At 42.6% G+C, this 18,373-nt stretch overlaps 2 protein-coding genes across 7 annotated transcripts in view; one reads left to right on the plus strand and one right to left on the minus strand.

Annotated features, from left to right (window-relative positions):
- The first annotated feature begins 932 nt into the window (after positions 1 to 932).
- LOC106581092 (signal recognition particle receptor subunit alpha) lies at positions 933 to 10,494 on the plus strand. 3 transcript variants are annotated; one of them, XM_014162807.2, is made up of 15 exons: positions 933 to 1,299; positions 2,538 to 2,621; positions 2,737 to 2,900; positions 3,105 to 3,250; positions 3,433 to 3,595; positions 3,659 to 3,682; positions 3,763 to 3,856; positions 4,100 to 4,206; positions 4,328 to 4,446; positions 5,430 to 5,516; positions 5,694 to 5,866; positions 6,105 to 6,318; positions 6,541 to 6,704; positions 7,472 to 7,570; positions 9,455 to 10,494. In XM_014162807.2, the coding sequence occupies exons 1-15, from the start codon at positions 1,177 to 1,179 to the stop codon at positions 9,581 to 9,583; spliced, it is 1,890 nt and encodes a 629-aa protein (XP_014018282.2). In that variant the 5' UTR covers positions 933 to 1,176; the 3' UTR covers positions 9,584 to 10,494. The 3 variants fall into 3 exon arrangements, with proteins under 3 accessions (XP_014018282.2, XP_014018280.2, XP_014018281.2); XM_014162805.2 differs by lacking the exon at positions 3,659 to 3,682 and having other exon boundaries at positions 3,700 to 3,856; XM_014162806.2 differs by lacking the exon at positions 3,659 to 3,682 and having other exon boundaries at positions 3,700 to 3,856; positions 4,337 to 4,446.
- A 1,885-nt stretch (positions 10,495 to 12,379) lies between these two features.
- fam118b (family with sequence similarity 118 member B) overlaps positions 12,380 to 18,373 on the minus strand; it is a 17,293-nt gene continuing 11,299 nt past the window's right edge. For all 4 annotated transcript variants that reach the window (XM_045703866.1, XM_045703864.1, XM_045703865.1 and 1 more), the window contains exons 4-8: positions 17,288 to 17,515; positions 14,476 to 14,604; positions 14,010 to 14,307; positions 13,681 to 13,743; positions 12,380 to 13,436 (exon numbers count right to left, since the gene is read on the minus strand). In XM_045703866.1, the coding sequence (XP_045559822.1) occupies positions 13,423 to 13,436; positions 13,681 to 13,743; positions 14,010 to 14,307; positions 14,476 to 14,604; positions 17,288 to 17,515 (732 nt within the window). In that variant the 3' untranslated portion in view covers positions 12,380 to 13,422. The remainder of the gene's footprint in view (positions 13,437 to 13,680; positions 13,744 to 14,009; positions 14,308 to 14,475; positions 14,605 to 17,287; positions 17,516 to 18,373) is intronic.

The raw sequence follows: 18,373 nt of genomic DNA on the forward strand, positions 1-18,373 counted from the left end.
GGGAACCATGAAACCACGTCTTTCGAATGCCCCACAAGGGTGAAAGAGAATGAGGTGGCCAAAGTCAGGGCTGTACAGAGCATTTCATATGCAGCAGCTGTGAAAAGGGTTGAGAGTTTGAATGGTGCACTAGAAGAGCCCATGGTGCTGAATAGGCATACACTGCAGGCTGCAGGGGTTGCCTTTCACCAGAAGGATCCTGACATTTTAAAGCTTAAGAAGGTGGACATTGTGGCCTTTATAGCTATGGTAATTAATGGCACTGCCAAGGTGGAGAGAAGGTCCAGGAACATAGAAATCACAGTGGATGTGGCGGATCGGTTCCTGGGGCTGAAAGATTTCTCAGCAAAGGAGTTACATGGAATATTGGCACAAGCCGTACCACCCTCTTAGGTCCTAGAGCCTGAGAAGGGAGACATGGGAGAATTAAAAGAAGGAAGGGAGAGTTTTGTTTGTTTTGGCAATGTATTATTTTTATTAGGGTGGATTAAGTTAGTTTCACTATTACGTATGGTTTAAAAAAAATATATATAGATATTTATTTGGGTGGTTCATCCCATCCAGTTGGTGGCGGCAATAAACTTTTTTGGTTTGTAGTCCGCCATAAAACAAGAAGAAGAAAATATTATTATTATTATTATTATTATTAAGTGATTTGACTTCAGAAGCGCAAAACGGTATGTTGAGTGGTGGTGTCCCATCCTCCCAGGCTGTTGGCATGGTGCAGGAGCAGATAGGGTTAAAGTAATGGAATGGGGTAGTGGGTTTTTAATGACTGTGGGGTTAGTTGGAAGGGTGTATTTGTTTTATAAAATATTTCCTTTTCACGTTTTCCCATGTTTTTATCACAAAGAATAATGGATTTCAATTATAGTCCAGTTCGTGGCAGTAACTACTACATTTTGGATGCCAACCGCCGTTAAACCCCGAAGAAGAAGACCATTTCCTGGTCTTGGATCTAATGTGTCTAAAACAGTTTTAGTGGAGGTAGCTAGATTTGGGAGGAATCTTTTCATCAGATAGTGTATATCTGATTAGATTTCCTTCTCGAGGTGGAAGGCACTTAAAAGATTCGTCGGCTCACTTATTTATAGCGGTTTTTTTTATGTTCTCCATTTCACGTTTTTTGTTAGTTTTCTTTACTTTGGTATATTCACTCGTGTACATGGTGGCAAGATGCTGGATTTCTTCACCATCTTCAGTAAGGGAGGCATAGTGTTGTGGTGTTTTCAGGGAACCGGTGTTACAGAATCCTTCACCGGGCCTGTCAACGCGCTGATCCGCTCCGTGATCCTTCAGGTGAGAAATGCTTTCAAATCAAGTGACAGCTGTCATGTTTCCGTGCCGCCTAGTGTGTATGTATGGTTGTTTTTCAGTATGCGCCAGAGCGTCGCCACTTCGTCAACAAACTGGCTAGTTAATTTAGCTAGGTAGCTTTCGTAGATACACATGTCAATTATTATTTGTCTAAACTAAATATGATTTATGTTTTGGTAAAGTTAGCGCACTTGTTAGCTAGCTACCTAATGCTAGGAGTGAGCTAGCTATATGCTTGCGTAATACAGACATGACATGGAGGATTTGGGAACTGGGGGTTACACGCGCACAAATGATTTTGCCAGCCACATGACAATAGCACCGCATAGTGGGATTATCCCAAAATGCAAGGCTATTACCACGTAGTTAGCTAACGTTAGATGTCAAATATTTATACTGAACAAAAATATAAACGCGACATGCAACAATTTCAAAGATGTTAATGCATTACAGTTCATATAACGAAATCCGTCAATTGAAATAAATTAATTAGGCCCAAATCTATGGATTTCCTATGACTGGGAATACATATTTTGGTACCAGATACTTTTTTAAAAGGTAGGGGCGTGGTCTGGATCAGAAAACTAGTCAGTATTTGGTGTGAACACCATGCAGTGCAACATTCCTTCACATAGAGTTGATCAGGCTGTTGCTTGTGGAATGTTGTCCCACTCTTCAATGGCTGTGTGAAGTTGCTGGATTTTGACGAAAATTGGAACACTCTGTCGTACAAGTTGATCCAGAGCATCCCAAAAATGCTCATTGGGTAACATGTCTGGTGAGTATGCAGGCCATGGAAGAACTGGGATATTTTCAGCTTCCAGGAATTGTGTACAGATCCTTGTGACATGGGCTGTGCGTTATCATGCTGAAAGATGAGGTGATGGTGGCAGATGAATGACACAACAATGGGCCTCAGGATATCACATTTTATTTGTCACATGCGCCGAATACAACCGGTGTAGACCTTACTGTGAAATGCTTACAAGTATTTACAAATTTGTGCCAAACATTTGAGAGAAATAAGCTTTTTGTGCGTATGGAACATTTCTGGAATATTTTATTTTAGCTCATGAAACATGGTACCAACACTTTACATGTTGCATTTATATTTTTGTTCGGTGTAGAACATATGCTCAAGAGAATTTACATTTAAGTGATGAAACCTCTGATCTGTGTTACAGTATTGAGTGTTAATGCTGCTCTGATTTTTGTTTCAGGAACGCAGTGGCAACAATTCCTATACTCATGACGCCTTGAGTCTTAAGTACAAACTCGATAATGAGTTTGAGCTGGTTTTTGTGGTAGGTTTCATATAGAAATGTGATTGTAATGCATGGTAGTTCTATTTCCTGAAGGAAGCTTCTCATGCAGTCTATGGTGTGGACTCAACTGACCATGTTTGTTTTTTTTGTACAGGTGGGTTTTCAAAAAATACTGACGCTGACGTATGTTGACAAGTTCATAGATGACGTACAGCTCCACTTCAGGGATCGCTATAAGAATGAGCTGGAGCAAAAGAGGGCCCTTACACTGTTGAGCAGCTGTTTTACGTTTGAGGATAACTTCAAAATGCTTCTTTGGTAAGCAGTTTCACATCTTAGGGCTGATACTGCATACAGAGCTGAACTAATGGTGCATAAAGAGATATTATACTTTCAAACTAATTTGCTATACTGAATCTCACACAACCAGCTGTTGAGTTGTCAGCCCACTTGTATAAAATATAATTTCACAATAATTCAAGTCAAATGCTTTGATTCTGTTACTGTCCTGTTGTGCTCTAGTGAGGCGGAGGAGAGCAGCAAAGCTCGAGGTCCTACCTCCATGAGGAGCTTCAATGCTTCCCTGAAATCCCAGAAAACTGTGAAGTCCATGATCGAGACAAAGGGAGGGGATAAAGGCAAGAAGAATAAGAATGCCAAAAAAGAGGGTAAGGGTGAGATGTGATTATTATGGAGGTTTTGTTGGAATACAAGCACTTTGTCATGGTTCTTCCTTACACAATTTCTGTTTGAAACCAGTCCCACATTTTTTTCCTTCATGTTTTAATTTCATGGGGACATTGATCATGTTTTGTATGGCAGGGGTTAGTTTCTGAGATCTTCCCCCCAGCTCCTGCTGCTGAGCCTGTGAAAGGGGAACAAGCCAAAGCTCCAGCCAGTGCCCAGAAGACAGTGGAGAATGGTAACCAGGGCTTGACCCAGGAGGAGATCATTCAGAAGAAGAGAGAGGAGTTTATACGCAAGCGCATGTGGGCACCTGCAGAGAAGCCCATGTGAGTGGGGGGAGGAATGGAACACAATGTGGTTAAAGTTCTAATTTGGAATGTTACTGACAGTTGTTTCAGTACTGAAAGTCACATTGTCTCTTGCCTTCCAGTAAGTCCCCCAAACCTGCGAAGGAGAAAACCAAGGGGAAAGAGAAGCGGGTGTGGACCTTGGGTGGCAGCAACACCAAGGAACTGGACTACAGCCAGCGCAATGGCAACGGAGCCCATGCTACTGGGGACCATGTCCTGGACGCTCAAGCTGACCCGGTATGTGCCTGTTGGGTTTGAGAGCAGCAGAGCTAATATTGCCTGGTTTTACCAGAGTGAATATCTGTGCTCACATTATTTGAAATGTGAAATAATTGTGAGTGCAGTGGTCACTGGTTTAACCAGACTTGAGCTATTAGCCTTCAGGGATGCTCTGTTGGTACCTTAATAAATAAGGCCCATATGGTGTAGAAGTGCTTAGTTTATAGGAATTGCACATCTTAATAAAGTCTTGTTGTCCAGGGGATGCAGCTGAGCTCGATGAAGGGTGACCTGCTCGCTGTGGATTACGAGTCCAGCGAGGAAGATGCGGTGGAGAGGGTGGTAGTTGCTGACACAAGCAAAAAAATGTGAGACCCTTAGATTATTACATGTGTCAGATAATAAGAAGCATGGCTGTGGAATGGAAGCTATGAATGGGACGTTGTGCCCTGTTGCACCTGACTTAAGTATCTGTTTTATTTTTTTTAGCCCCAAAAGGGGTGCTTTTGGGGGGATGTTTGGGATGCTCAAGGGCCTGGTGGGTTCCAAGAGTCTGAGCCAGGAGGACATGGAGCCAGTTCTGGACAAGATGAGGGACCACCTCATCGGTATGGACTCCTCTGTTCCCCACTACAGTATCAGTTTAACACATGCACTCCCCTATGTATTTATTTAGACAGTGAAGCTAAAACTTTACATTTGGCTCTATATTCCAGCATTTTGGATTTCAGATCAAATGTTTCATATCAGGTGACTGTACAGAATGTCATTTTTTATTTTTTATTTGAGGGTATTTTCGTACATATGTTTTAACTTTTAGAAATGAAAGCACTATGTATCTAGTCCCTCCATTTGAAGGTGTCGTACGTATTTGAAATAATTCACTTGTGGGGTAGTCAAAAGTTTAGTATTGGTCCCATATTCCTAGCATGCAATGACTACATCAAGTTACAAACTTGTTGGCTGCTTTTAAAGTTTGTTGTGTTACAGATTATGTTGTGGACGATAGAAAAGAATGGTAAATAATGTATTGTCATTTTGGAGTCACTTATGGTGAAAATAATGTTCTTGAACACTTATACATTAATGTGGATGCTACCATGATTATGGAGAATCCTGAATTAATTGTGAATAATGAGTGAGAAAGTTAGAGGGATAAATATCATACCCCTGGTCTGCATGCCTTGGGGGGTATGATCTTTGTGCCTCTAACTTTCTCACTCATCATTATTAAGGATTAATTCATGATTATCTGTAATCATGGTAGCATCCACATGCACTTCAAATGGGGGGGGGGGGGGGGGTAATGCATAAAGTGCTTTCAATTCTATATGCTTAAACAGAAATGTATGAAAATACCCTCAAATAAAAGGTGACATTGTGTACTGTCACCTCATAGGAAACATTTAATCTCAAATCCAAAATGCTGGAGTATAGAGACAAATGTTTTATTATCACTGTCCAAATAAATACATAAGGGAGTGTACATAACTAGCCAACCTTTATTTGTTCATGTCCTAGTTCACCTGAGGGAAAAGCTTCACAGTCGACTTGTATTCATTGAATTTTCTGTCATCAACTTTTTTTGCAGCTAAGAATGTAGCAGCTGAAATTGCCTCCCAACTCTGTGACTCTGTAGCCAAGAAACTGGAGGGCAAAGTCATGGGTACCTTCACCAGTGAGTACAACTGTCTTCCAGGCAGTCAGAATAGAATAAGTCCACAATAGAATGAGTTTACCTGTGGAGAGATTGAAGTGAACTAGATGGACTTCTCTCCCCCAAAGAGATGCGAAGACACTGCACAACAGTTCAGAGTATACCCCTTGCTCTGATAAAGCCCTCCCCTCTCTCTAGCTGTGGCCTCAACAGTAAAGGGGGCCCTGCAGGACTCCCTGGTCCAGATCCTGCAACCCAAGCGGCGTGTGGACATCCTGAGAGACGTCTTGGAGGCTCGGAGCCAGCACAGGCCCTTCGTCATCACCTTCTGTGGGGTCAACGGGGTTGGCAAGTCCACCAACCTGGCCAAGGTTAGATCCACCAGTGTGTCAATGTTTTTTTTCCTGTTAATCCATCATATTGAAAACATTGGTATTGCTGGGGATTTTAAACCTGGGTTGCATCCATTTAACCAAACCAGGTCCTGGCCGTACTATAACCTAGATACATAGGCCACTGATAACCTAGTAAGCCCCAATTCAGACCACAGAAAAACCAGCAGGGAAAATATTGTTTTATTTGCTGAAACCCTCCATCCTCTGTGTGCAGATCTCTTTCTGGCTAATCGAGAACGGTTTCACCGTGCTGATAGCAGCCTGTGACACATTCCGTGCGGGGGCCGTGGAGCAGCTGCGTACCCACCAGCGCCGCCTTAACTCCCTGCACCCCCCTCAGGACCACGGGGGACGGCCCGTAGTGCAGCTTTATGAGAAAGGCTACGGGAAAGACGCTGCTGGCATCGCCATGGAGGCTATTGCCTATGGTAACCATACCATGCACCAGCTTGCCATTCATAGATTAGATCATTTTAGTCCCATAGTATGCCATAGCTCTGTCTGATCTCAATTAAATGTATGGTGATATGTAGGAGGGGTTCACGAATGCTTCTTAATGTATCACATATAAACTGAGTATACGGACTAAGCCAGACATCCATTCAACCAAGTGAAGAAATCCTCCTTTGTCTCCCCCCGTCTCTGTCCAGCCCGTAACCAGGCCTTTGATGTGGTGCTGGTGGACACTGCTGGACGGATGCAGGACAACACCCCGCTGATGACGGCCCTGGCCAAGCTGATAGCTGTCAACATGCCTGACCTTTTGCTGTTTGTGGGGGAGGCTCTAGTGGGCAACGAGGCTGTGGACCAGCTAGTAAGAGTCCTTTTAGAACATATAACATCCTACTGTTTAATCAGCCTCTGACACTCAGATCCCTAGAAGATAAAAAAGACTGCCAAATAAATTCGCATCCGTTTCGGATACTCTTGAGTTTATTTTGGATTATGCTATATCTTCAGATTTTTTCTGGATCAAACAATAACAAAATGAATAGTGCTACATTTTCAATTCACCCTGACTGTCTAGCTTTTATTTGGGTTATTGTTACTTGTCGAAGATTATATTATATAAAATGTATGGGGACATTCTTTTCTACATACTTAGTTTTTTTGTTATTTTAAGTTTACACCAAAAGTGTTTCTCCATCCCAAATTTTTTTTTTTACACTGTTTGGATTTAGGTGATCTGAAAAAAAAAACGCTAAGGCGGCCCATCCAAGGATTAAAATGGCATAAAAATGTGAGCTTTAGCTGTACTTACAACCCTAGAAAGTTGAAATGGGCTATGCTATTGGATTATATTTTTCAATATTGTCGTGCAGAGGGCACATTTTACATTTAAGTAATTTGGCAGACACTCTTATACAGAGTGCTTTACAAGATCAATTAGGGTTCAAGTGCCTTGCTCAAGGGCACATCAACAGATGTATCACCTAGTCGGCTCGGGGATTCAAACCAGCGACCTTTCCGTTACTCACCCACTCTGCTTATCCGCCAGGCTACCGTAACTGTTTGTTGATTTGCAAAGCTGTCTCATGTTGCACTCCACACTGTATAACGAGTGCGATACTTTACTTTCAGGTGAAATTTAACCAGGCGCTGGCTGATCACTCCATGTCTGATGAGCCACGTCTCATTGATGGGATCGTTCTCACCAAGTTCGACACCATTGATGACAAGGTTTGTATGCCATTAAATACATGTAAAAATTAAAAAAGTTTCCTGATCTTTCTTATATCTCTCAGATATAGGACAGACACTTCAGAACAAACTTCATTTTTATATTTCTTTGGGACTATCTGTTCCATGTAGTGAGTCTGTTATTTAATCAATTTATATGGGCTAATAGCAGTAAGGCCAAAAATAATCAAATATATACAGTACCCGGCCAAAGTTTGGACACCTACTCATTTAAGGGTTTTTATTTTGACTATTTTCTACATTGCAGAATAATAGTGAAGACATCAACACTATATAAAATAACACATGGAATCATGTAGTAACCAAAAAAGTGTTAAACTAATCACAATATATTGTGAGTTTCTTCAAAGTAGCCACCCTTTTACTTAATGAGCGCTTTCCACACTCAACCAGCTTCATGATGTAGTCACCTGGAATGCTTTTCCAACAGTCTTGAAGGAGTTCCCACATATGCTGAGCACTTGTTGGCTGCTTTTCATTTACTCTGCGGTCCAAACCATCTCAATTGTGTTGAGGTCAGGTGATTGTGGAGGCCAGGTCTTCATCACTCTCCTGCTTGGTCAAATAACCCTTACCCAGCCTGGAGGTGTGTTTTGGATCATTGTCCTGTTGAAAAACATGATAGGATGGCGTATCTGTGAGTGCTGCCGAATGCTGTGGTAGCCATGCGCCTTGAATTCTAAATAAATCGGACAGTGTAACCAGCAAACCACCGTCACACCACCTCCATGTTTCACAGTGGGAACCACACATGCGGAGATCATCCATTCACATACTCTGCGTCTCACAAAGAGAGGTTGGAACCAAACATTTGGACTTGTCAGACCCAAGGACAGATTTCCACCTGTCTAATGTCCATTGCTCGTGTTTCTTGGCCCAAGCAAGTCTCTTCTTTTATTATTGGTGTCCGTTTAGTAGTGGTTTCTTTGCAGCAATTTGACCATGAAGACCTGACTTCATGCAGTCTCTGAGCAGTTGATGTGTCTGTAACTTGAACTCTTTGAAGTATTTATTTGGACTGCAATCTGAGGTGCAGTTAACTGTAATGAACTTGTCCTCTGCAGCAGAGGTAACTCTGGGTCTTCCTTTCCTGTGGTGGTCCTCATGAGAACCAGTTTCATCATAGCGCCTAATGGTTTTTGTGACTGCACTTGAAGGAACTTTCAAAGTTCTTAATTTTCCAGATGGACAGACCTTAATGTACTGTTGTTTTTCTTTGCTTATTTGAGCTGTTCTTGCCATAATATGGACTTGGTCTTTTACCAAATAGGGCTATATTCTGTATACCACCCCTACCATGTCACAACACAATTGATTGTCTCAAACACATTAAGGAAAGAAATTCCCAAAATTAACACCTGTTAATTGAAATGCATTCCTCATGAAGCTTGTTGAGAGAATGCCAAGCGTGTGCAATGCTGCCAAGGCAGAAGGTGGCTACTTTGAAGAATCTCAAATAGATTTTGATTTAACACTTTTTGGTTACCACATGATTCCATGTGTGTTCATAGTTTGTCTGAACTAATATTCTCCAATGTAGAAAATAGTAAAAATAAACCCTAGAATGAGTAGGTGTCAACTTTTGACTGGTACTGTCTATATTGTTATACTTCAAGGGGTCTTAAAATTCAAACTCATCCTTGGTCTGACCATCTTAAAACAATTCCATATAGCTTAGACCCCCCCCAGCTTAGACTCTTATGGGTTAACAGAAGTCGCTATAAACAAAATGTCAAAGTTTTGAGACAATTGTTTGATGGAAGTCAAAGCTTTTAAATGCTGTTTGACATCCTAATCAGAATGTGTAAGAACAGAAGTCTGCGTGGTTTGTGGTTGCAAAGCTGACGTCACTCCTCCCTTCAGGTTGGTGCTGCTATCTCAATGACCTACATCACAGGGCAGCCCATTGTGTTTGTCGGCACGGGGCAGACCTACAATGACCTGCGGAGCCTCAATGCCCGCGCTGTGGTGGGCGCCCTTATGAAGGCCTGAGTGGCTGCTGCCTGCATCTGTGTTCACCACCATCGTGACAAAGCCAACCAAACACTGCGCTTTGAGATGACCGGTCCTGCAGTTCACATCCTAACTATGACCCTCCACATGGCGCAAAACTCACAGGCTTCCTCCCAGCTCTGTCTGGGAACGGGGCGGTTGTTGACTTTTAAGCAACATTTGGAAAGCGAGAAATTGCACTAAGGTCTCTTGTATCCTCTGTAAACTGTTGGTCCAAATTCAAAAGTACCTCAATTTTGTTTAGCTTTAAAATGATGCGGTGAAGTTCAACAAGAGACATTTCCTGACTTTATATCCGATCAAATAGAGAATGTCAAATTCACTTCCTGGCGTTTGGTCTGTTTATCCCCCTTCACTTCAATGAGAAAATGTCAGGTATGAATGCTTGCTGGAGGTGACATGTTTCAGCAGCCACCCTGTCCCTGACTAAAGCTTAGTGACCATAGTGCCTATCCCGTCTCCCTGAAGCATCACCACTGCAGGGGTGACGGTCTGTCTGCTGAAAACATCAATAAGCCTGCACTACACCCAGTAACTATCTTCTGTTTCTCTCGCTCTCCATGATGGAACACTATAACCCCCCCCGATGCCCCCTTCTTCCTCCGCAATTGGAGAGTTCAATGCCCCTTCAATTTGGTGGAGGTGAAGAGACATGAGTTATTACATTTGGGGTTAAAAGTCCAGAGACCCCAAAGGTCTCTGGACAACTGGAGCAATAGCAGGCCTCAAATTTAGCTTTCTACCCCTTTGTCATTTTGAAAACAAAACAGTCAAAATGACAAGTCTTACAATTTTCCAGTCCCTATAATTTGCAGTAGTGCAAAATAGATGTCAATTTGAGAATGTAAACATTTCTAAATAAAGCTGCTATGATAGCCTGTAACAACTTACGGTTTTGTTATGTAATCTATAGCTTACCGTAATTTCCGGACTATTGAGCGCACATGAATATAAGCCACACCCACTGAATTAAAAAATATTTATGTTCAAAATAATATATATAAGCCGCAGGTGCCTACCGGTACATTGAAACAAATGAACTTTACACAGGCTTTAACGAAACACGACTTGTAACAAAAAAATTACAAATTAGCAGTAAACAGTAGCCTACCAAGAAAGTCATTGGTAATTTTCTTCCTCCTGCTGTGCACTGAAACCACTGAAGTCATCTCCTTCGGTGTCAGAGTTGAATTGCTTCATCGATATCGGATCGTTTTCATTGTCGCTCTCGTCACTGTTTGACCTTAGACCAATGAAATTGCCGAACGGGTTAACGAAAGCTTCATGCCGCCAAAAAACTGAGCACGTCATAGAATGTTTTTTTTTTTGTGAAAAAAAATTGAAAGTGGGAAAAATCCATATATTAGCCGCGTCATTGTTTAAGCCGCGAGGTTCAAAGCGTGGGAAAAAAGTTGCGGCTTATAGTCCGGAATTTACGGTATGTTAATACGTTTTCCAATTCCAACCTTGGAACATAAATGCTGATAGTGTGGTCTGGATAACAAAGGCAAAATGGAAAAGTATTGCAACAGGAAGAGTTGGGTGGCAACTGGTGTACAGTGCATTCGGGAAATATTCAGACCCCTTTTCCACAGCCCTATTCTAAAATGTATTTAATTCACTCAATCTACACCCAATAACAAAGCAAAAACAGGTTATGAAATGTTGTAATTTAATGAACAGACCTTGAATAACTATTCATAACATTTACTATGAGACTCAATTGATGCATCCTGATCCTTGAGCTGTTTCTACAACTTGAAGCCCACTGGTGGTAAATTCAATTTATAGGACATGATTTGGAAAGGCAAACACCTGTCTATAAGGTCCTAGTTGACAGTGTATGTCAGAGCAAAAACCAAGCCATGAGGTCGAAGGAATTGTCCGTAGAGCTCAGACAGGATTGCAGCATCGAAGGTCCAAGAAAACAGTCTCCATTCTTAAATGGAAGAAGTTTGGAACCACCAAGACTCTTCCTAGAGCAGGCCGCCCAGCCAAACTGAGCAATCGGGGGAGAAGGGCCTTGGTCAGGGAGGTGACCAAGAACCCAATGACAGAGCTGCAGAGTTCCTCTGTGGAGATGGGAGAACCTTCCAGAAGCACTCCACCAATCAGGCCTTTATGGTAGTGGCCAGACAGAAGCTACTCTTCAGTAAAAGGCACATGACAGCCTGCTTGGAGTTTGCCAAAAGGCACCTAAAGGACTCTGACCATGAGAAACAAGATTTTCTGGTCTGATGAAACCAAGATTGAACTCTTTGGCCTGAATGCCAAGCATCACGTCTGGGGAAACCTGGCACCATCCCTACGGAGAAGTGTGGTGGCAGCATTATGCTGTGGGGATGTTTTTCAGCGGCAGGAACTGGGAGACTAGTCAGGATCGAGGGAAAGATGAACAGAGGAAAGAGAGATCCTTGATGAAAACCTGCTCCAGAGCGCTCAGGACCTCAGACTGGGGCGAAGGTTCACCTTCCAACAGGACAATGACACCAAGACAACGTTGGAGTGCCTTCGGGACAAGTCTGAGTGGCCCAGCCAGAGCCCAAACCCGATGGAACATCTCTGGAGACCAGAAAATAGCTGTGCAGCGACACTCCCCATCCAACCTGACAAAGCTTGAGAATCTGCAGAGAAGAATGGGAGAAATTGTCAACCTGTTTTTGCTTTGTCATTGGGTATTGTGTGTAGATTGAGGGGAGAAATAACATTTAATCCATTGTAGAATAAGGCTGTAACAAAATGTGGAAAGAGTCAAGGGTCTGAATACTTTCTGAATGCACTGTATGATACCAAAGGTTTTATTTGTATTTTTCTTTTTAAATAGCACATAAATACCTACAGATTTCACAAAACATGCAGTATTAAAAATCCAAAAGGACAGTATACCATTTTATTTTCAGCATGAGTGGCCAAGTGATTGTTACTTTAAAGATGCCTCATCTAACTCAATGGAACATCACTCTGCTGAACCTGCAGACAAGATTCTCAAAAACCTTTCAACATGTTACCATCCTTAACTGTATCAAGTATTGCTTCACAGATTGAACTAGCTGCTTTCAAGTTAGCATGTCATGCATTATTTTCAGAGACTACATAGTTAACACCTATTGATGCTGTATGCTTTGAGACTTGACAGTTTCATAAGAGGACCGCATAGTTGATCCTAAAGGGGGGAGGATGGGAAGAGCTATAGGAAGACAGGCTCATTAATGTCTGGAATAAATGGAGCGGTATCAAACATATGAAAACCACGTTTGACTCAGTTCCATTCAAGCCATTACAATGAGCCATCCTCCTATAGCGCCTTCCACCAGCCTCCTCTGATGTGGATATGTTGTGCTACATTTTTGCCACGCCTGCTTCTCTTCAAATTCAGGGAGTCTTCAGCATATCTAGGTCCTCAGGACTCTCCAGCCATTCATTCAGGACAGGATTCATTTCCAAATTATGTTGATCGAGAATCCAGGTCAGGGACCTGTCCTTATGTCATCCCTACTTCACACATCCAGTAGTCTTCCAGTGCCCTTTCCAACATCCTATTCCAGATGTTAGGGTGTAGGGAAACACTTAAATTGGGTTGCCAGCTGCTTTAACAGTTTACTTTCCTGTTAGCTCCATGGCTGGGTCTTTCCCTTTGTCATGACAACCGGTAAAGATGAAAATAAAAACAATAAGCGGGTGACTAGAGTAGTAACATGGGTCTCTTCTGGCCCATATTTGACTGGCAGAGTAGTAGTAGATCCAATGAAACCTGAGTAGGAGTAGACTGAAGGAACTGCGGATGAAATTGACTGATACTCCTGTCTGTTTTGTGCCTGTCAAGAAGGATAGTCTGGGTAGAAAGAAGAGAACAAATCAAATATGAGGACCAACAACTGTATATTACCACAGACTGCCATGCATTACAGGTAAGCCAGTTGTGTGTAAAGGGTATGAATTCCAAGGAGGTTTTCACATGAAATGCCTGGATATAAGCTTAATAAACAGGTATATTCTAACAGGATGAAATGAAAAGTGGATTTTGGGAAATGCCTCATGCATGCGAGCACTGACAAAGAGAAGCACACAATCCTAACCTTGGAGACTTTTCTGTGAATGAAAGCCATTCTGGGTTTCCTGTTCTTCTTGGGAGGGAGATCCTATGAAAATCAATGAAATCAACAGATTAACAAATAATAGCTAGAGCAAACAAAGTAGCTACTCATGTTTAAACAGGCTAATGTGCAACTCGGCTCACTAAAATAGAATTCCTCAGTAGCATCACCGTAAGATAAGATCCAAGCCCTAAGTAGATCATTGTTTTCCGATTTACACTTCAGTAACATACCACCAACTAATAAGTGATCCATTGTAGGAAATGGATACAGTATGATTACTAAACATACAATGAAACTGGCTTCTTTACCCCAGCCGTTAGTGACAGCGTCGCGGTTGCAGATCTCGTTGGCCAGCCGTTCAAAGTACTCAGGCAGGTCGGAATACTCATTGCCGTAAGAGATGACCTTGATGCCCTTGTCTAGCATGTTGTCCCGCAGCTTCTTGAACTCTCCCACGTCCTCACGCCGCACCAGCATGAAGTGCTCCAGGTCCGACTTGTGTTTGACCGCCTCCAGGAACAGAGCCTGGAAGGTGGTGTCGTCCACCGTGCGCCCGCAGCCCAGGAACACAAACGACTTGGTCTCATACAGTTTCTGGATCTCCCTCTGTCAAACCAATGGAGTTCAGTTTGCATTATGACACTGACAGAATTAACTTCACTACAATTTAACAACGCGATGGGTCTTAAATTGGTTGAAAAAAGTAAAACGGCAACTGCTAATCGCTGAAACATTTCCAGGGTATAATTTAGATAGGCTGCCTGTCTCACTCACCATGACCTCCGTGTTCCTCAGTACATTCTGGTAGCCAGCAGGGTGCAGTACAATACCGCTGGGATTCGTGTAAACGCCGTGAATGTGTAAAACACTCAGACTTCTCTTCCCCTGAGCCCACTCCAGGACCTGTACGCACACAAACATTTCAGTCTGTCACACCAAATCCTGTTCTCACTGGGTAGGGAGTGACACCGCTAATGTCAGACAGGGATATTAGTCCTGATGGAGACAGGGCATAAATACCACACCTGAAGGTCAATATCGCAGGCTTATATACATAGATACATGTGAATCATTTAAGAAGACTGTCAATTATTTTCAACGAGTCTACATAAATAACAATCCATGTTGGGTTCCTGCTAAGGTAAGAGTGTTTATAAGTTCTGCTTAAGGAAAAATCTCTATTTGTCATGTTAGTTCCTATTTCTGATCAAAGACCAATATTGATTAATCCATAAACGTTGACAAGTTGGAAGTTTGAAACTTTGACCTTGCCATATACTAACTACATCCTACTTCTGTCTGAGACAAAAGACCTTTACAGGTCAATGCGTTGACCTCTTTCTCTGGTTTAAGGACACCATATTAGAAGGGCAACACTATTAGAAGACATATGTTTGTCTTTTAATCAAATATTTCTCTGTGAATTCACCTTTAATAAGCCTTAAAAAATGTTTTATGTGCAAGAGCATTCCCTGTGTTGTGAGTGTAAACCCGTGACAGATGTATAGTTAAACTGTCATGCCCTCAGTTTATCCTTTAAACATTTCGAATAAAAATCATTAAATTACGTGAATTACAACGCAGATCTGGTCCAATGCAGTTCCGGCTACCATACGGCGCTCATCTTACTGCTGTCCCCAACCCACTCAGCAACAAAATGGTAGTTAATGACGTTTTTAGGTTCTCTGTTGTGTGCCTCTCCTCCATGTTCTCAGTGGTCAGCACATGGGACTTCATGTCCCACTTGTCATCAATGTGATGGCTCATTGCAGTGATGTATGACAGCATGTTCATAGATGTCCAACAATGTTGTTAATGCCACTTACGGGGTGTCAGAGCTCATACTTTGTACTTGCAGAACAATCATTGTACAATTTCTCCATCCAGGCCGTCACAGTTTTTCGACATGGCATCTTGTAGTCTGGTTCTAGATATGCCATCAGGGCATTGAAGCGGACATCCTCTAGCATTAACAATGACTGCATATCAACTGCAATCATTTCTGTAATCAGCGCTATCATTTTCTCACTCTGTCCCTTATCGCACTTCTTTGGTGTGAAGAGCCTGTCTAATGTCTGCTGGGGGCCTGCGCTACTGCCAGCAACGGTTCAAATGGTTAAGCATTGTACTGCCACTGTAGCTCAATTCCACCTCACAAAGTATGCATTTCACCACCTTCTCATTTAACTTCTCTAAGTATTGCCATACAGGACTTTACGGTTGTCACGTCCGTCTCACTCTCTGATGATGATGATTGGGACCTGTTAGTGGTAGTTTTGTGATAACTGCACTGTGATTTTAATTTTGTGGGGATTTTTTTTCCAAACGATAATCCCAATTTAATTGAAATGTTCACACCCAACTGCTTCATAGCGAAGTGGTATGCTAGTGTGGCTTCTGCAACAGAGCCTAGATCTGCATTGCATAAATATTACACTACATGACCAAAACTAGGTGGACACCCCATCAAATTAGTGGATTGACTATTTCAGCCACACCCACTGCTGACAGGTTCATAAAATCGAGCACACAGCCATGCAATCTCCACAGACAAACATTGGCAGTAGAATGGCCCGTACTGAAGAGCTTAGTGAATTTCAACGTGGCACTGCCATAGGATGCAACCTTTCCAACAAGTCAGTTCGTAAAATTTATGCCATCCTAGAGCTGCCCTGTCAACTGTAAGTGCTGTTATTGTGAAGTGGAAACATCTAGGAGCAACAACGGCTCAGCCGCTAAGTGGTAAGCCACACAAGCTCACAGAACGGGACCGCAGAGTGCTGAAGCATGTAAAAATCATCTGTCCTCGGTTGAAACATTCACAACCGAGTTCAAAACTGCCTCTGGAAGCAATGTCAGCACAATAACTGTTAGTCAGGATCTTCATGACATGGGTTTCCATGGCCGTGCAGCCGCACACAAGCACACAAGATCACCATGCACAATGGCAAGCATTGGGTGGAGTGTTGTAAAGCTCGCCGACATTGGACTCTGGAGCAGTGGAGGGATGAATCACGCTTCACCATCTGGCAATCAGACAGTCTAGACGATTCTGTGCTTCCAACTTTGTGACAACAGTTTGGGGAAGGCCCTTTCCTGTTTCAGCATGACAATGCCCCTGTCCATAAAGTGAGGTCCATACAGAAATGGTTTGTCGAGATCGGTGTGGAAGAACTTGACTGGCCTGCACAGAGCCCTGAACTTAACCCCATTGAACACCTTTGGGATGAATTGGAACGGCAACTGCGAGCTAGGCCTAATCGGCCAGCCTTCACTAATGCTCGTGGCTGAATGGAAGCAAGTCTCCGCAGCAATGTTCCAAAATCTAGTGGAAAGCCTTCTCAGAAGAGTGGAGGCTGTTATAACAGCAAAGGGGGGGACCAATTCCAATGATTTTGGAATGAGATGTTCGACGAGCATACTTTTAGCCATATAGTGTATTTTCTGGTAAATCCCCAATTGGCATCCATCCATGATATGTTATTGCAGTGAAAATGATGTACACACAATTTAGAATTTGGCCCTAAAGAGCACACAAGGCCATGACTATAGATATCTTTCCAAAAGGAAAAGGATCCGTTTTTACCTTCTTCTCGTCGGTTAGGTCCAGAGACTCCAGCTTCGATCCCTGGTGGGCTGCATAGATCTCTAGCAGGTTGTCAAAGTTGGTGGTGAGAACCAGCGCTCCACTCTCCATCAACTGCAGTACAGAGCGGAGAAGGTGCTTCCCCGCGTTCTCCATCTTACACTCCAGATCGTCAAACACCTCGTACAGGCAGTCCTTGAAGAAGGTGGACCGCACATTGCCTGTTCTCTGCAATGATAGGGCAGGAGCACAATTAATAGGGGTTAGTGGGTGTGTGATTATACCGCTGGTAATTACCTACTAGGAGGGAGGCCATTTAGAAAAGCATTTTCAGGTTTTTAAAAGGTACAATAAAGCATTTATGACTGGTTGTTATAGTCATGTAAATGAAAGGTGAATTTTTTCCCCCATCAGTAGCAGGGGCATGTAAACAGTTGCTGTACACGGTGAGCCTAATTGCTATGGGGCAGAGAGTTAGAGGGCAGGCTGTTTGAGTAGCCATGCGATTATGGCCGTCTGTAATGGATAAATCTCATTACTCAGAGCTATGCCGAACGCACACTCTACCTGGCAGTGGCTGTAGGAAAACAAAGGAGAAGGGCTGGCCCGCTATGAATAGCACTGTCGAGGTGACCTTAGCGCACACACAGCACAAGCGAGCTGCCTGGCCGACTGCTGGACTGTCCAGAGATTAGAGATCTAGTAGGCTAATTAACAGGATCCCTTTTCACAGGAAGGAAGTCATTATCACCAAGAGCAAGCATCTAGCTACCCACTCACCCTGCTGTTGACTTCTGCACCAAATGCATTCTCCTTTTGTTTGAAGACTTATGTAATGACCAAATAAGGTAAAGTAGTACCATGCTCTGATCCTGAGATTGATATAGCCTAGGATGAGACACTAAAGTTGAGTTGTTTTCAACTAACCTGGTCCTAAACAGGGAAAGTTGTAATAATTGTCTTTAGTATTTTGCCTAGGTCATTCAACACATACATATACATACATATATACATATATATAAATATACATACATATATACATATATATAAATATACATACATATATACATATATATAAATATACAT

Source organism: Salmo salar, chromosome ssa20 (genome assembly GCF_905237065.1).
Source record: "Salmo salar chromosome ssa20, Ssal_v3.1, whole genome shotgun sequence".
NCBI classification, from domain to species: domain Eukaryota; kingdom Metazoa; phylum Chordata; class Actinopteri; order Salmoniformes; family Salmonidae; genus Salmo; species Salmo salar.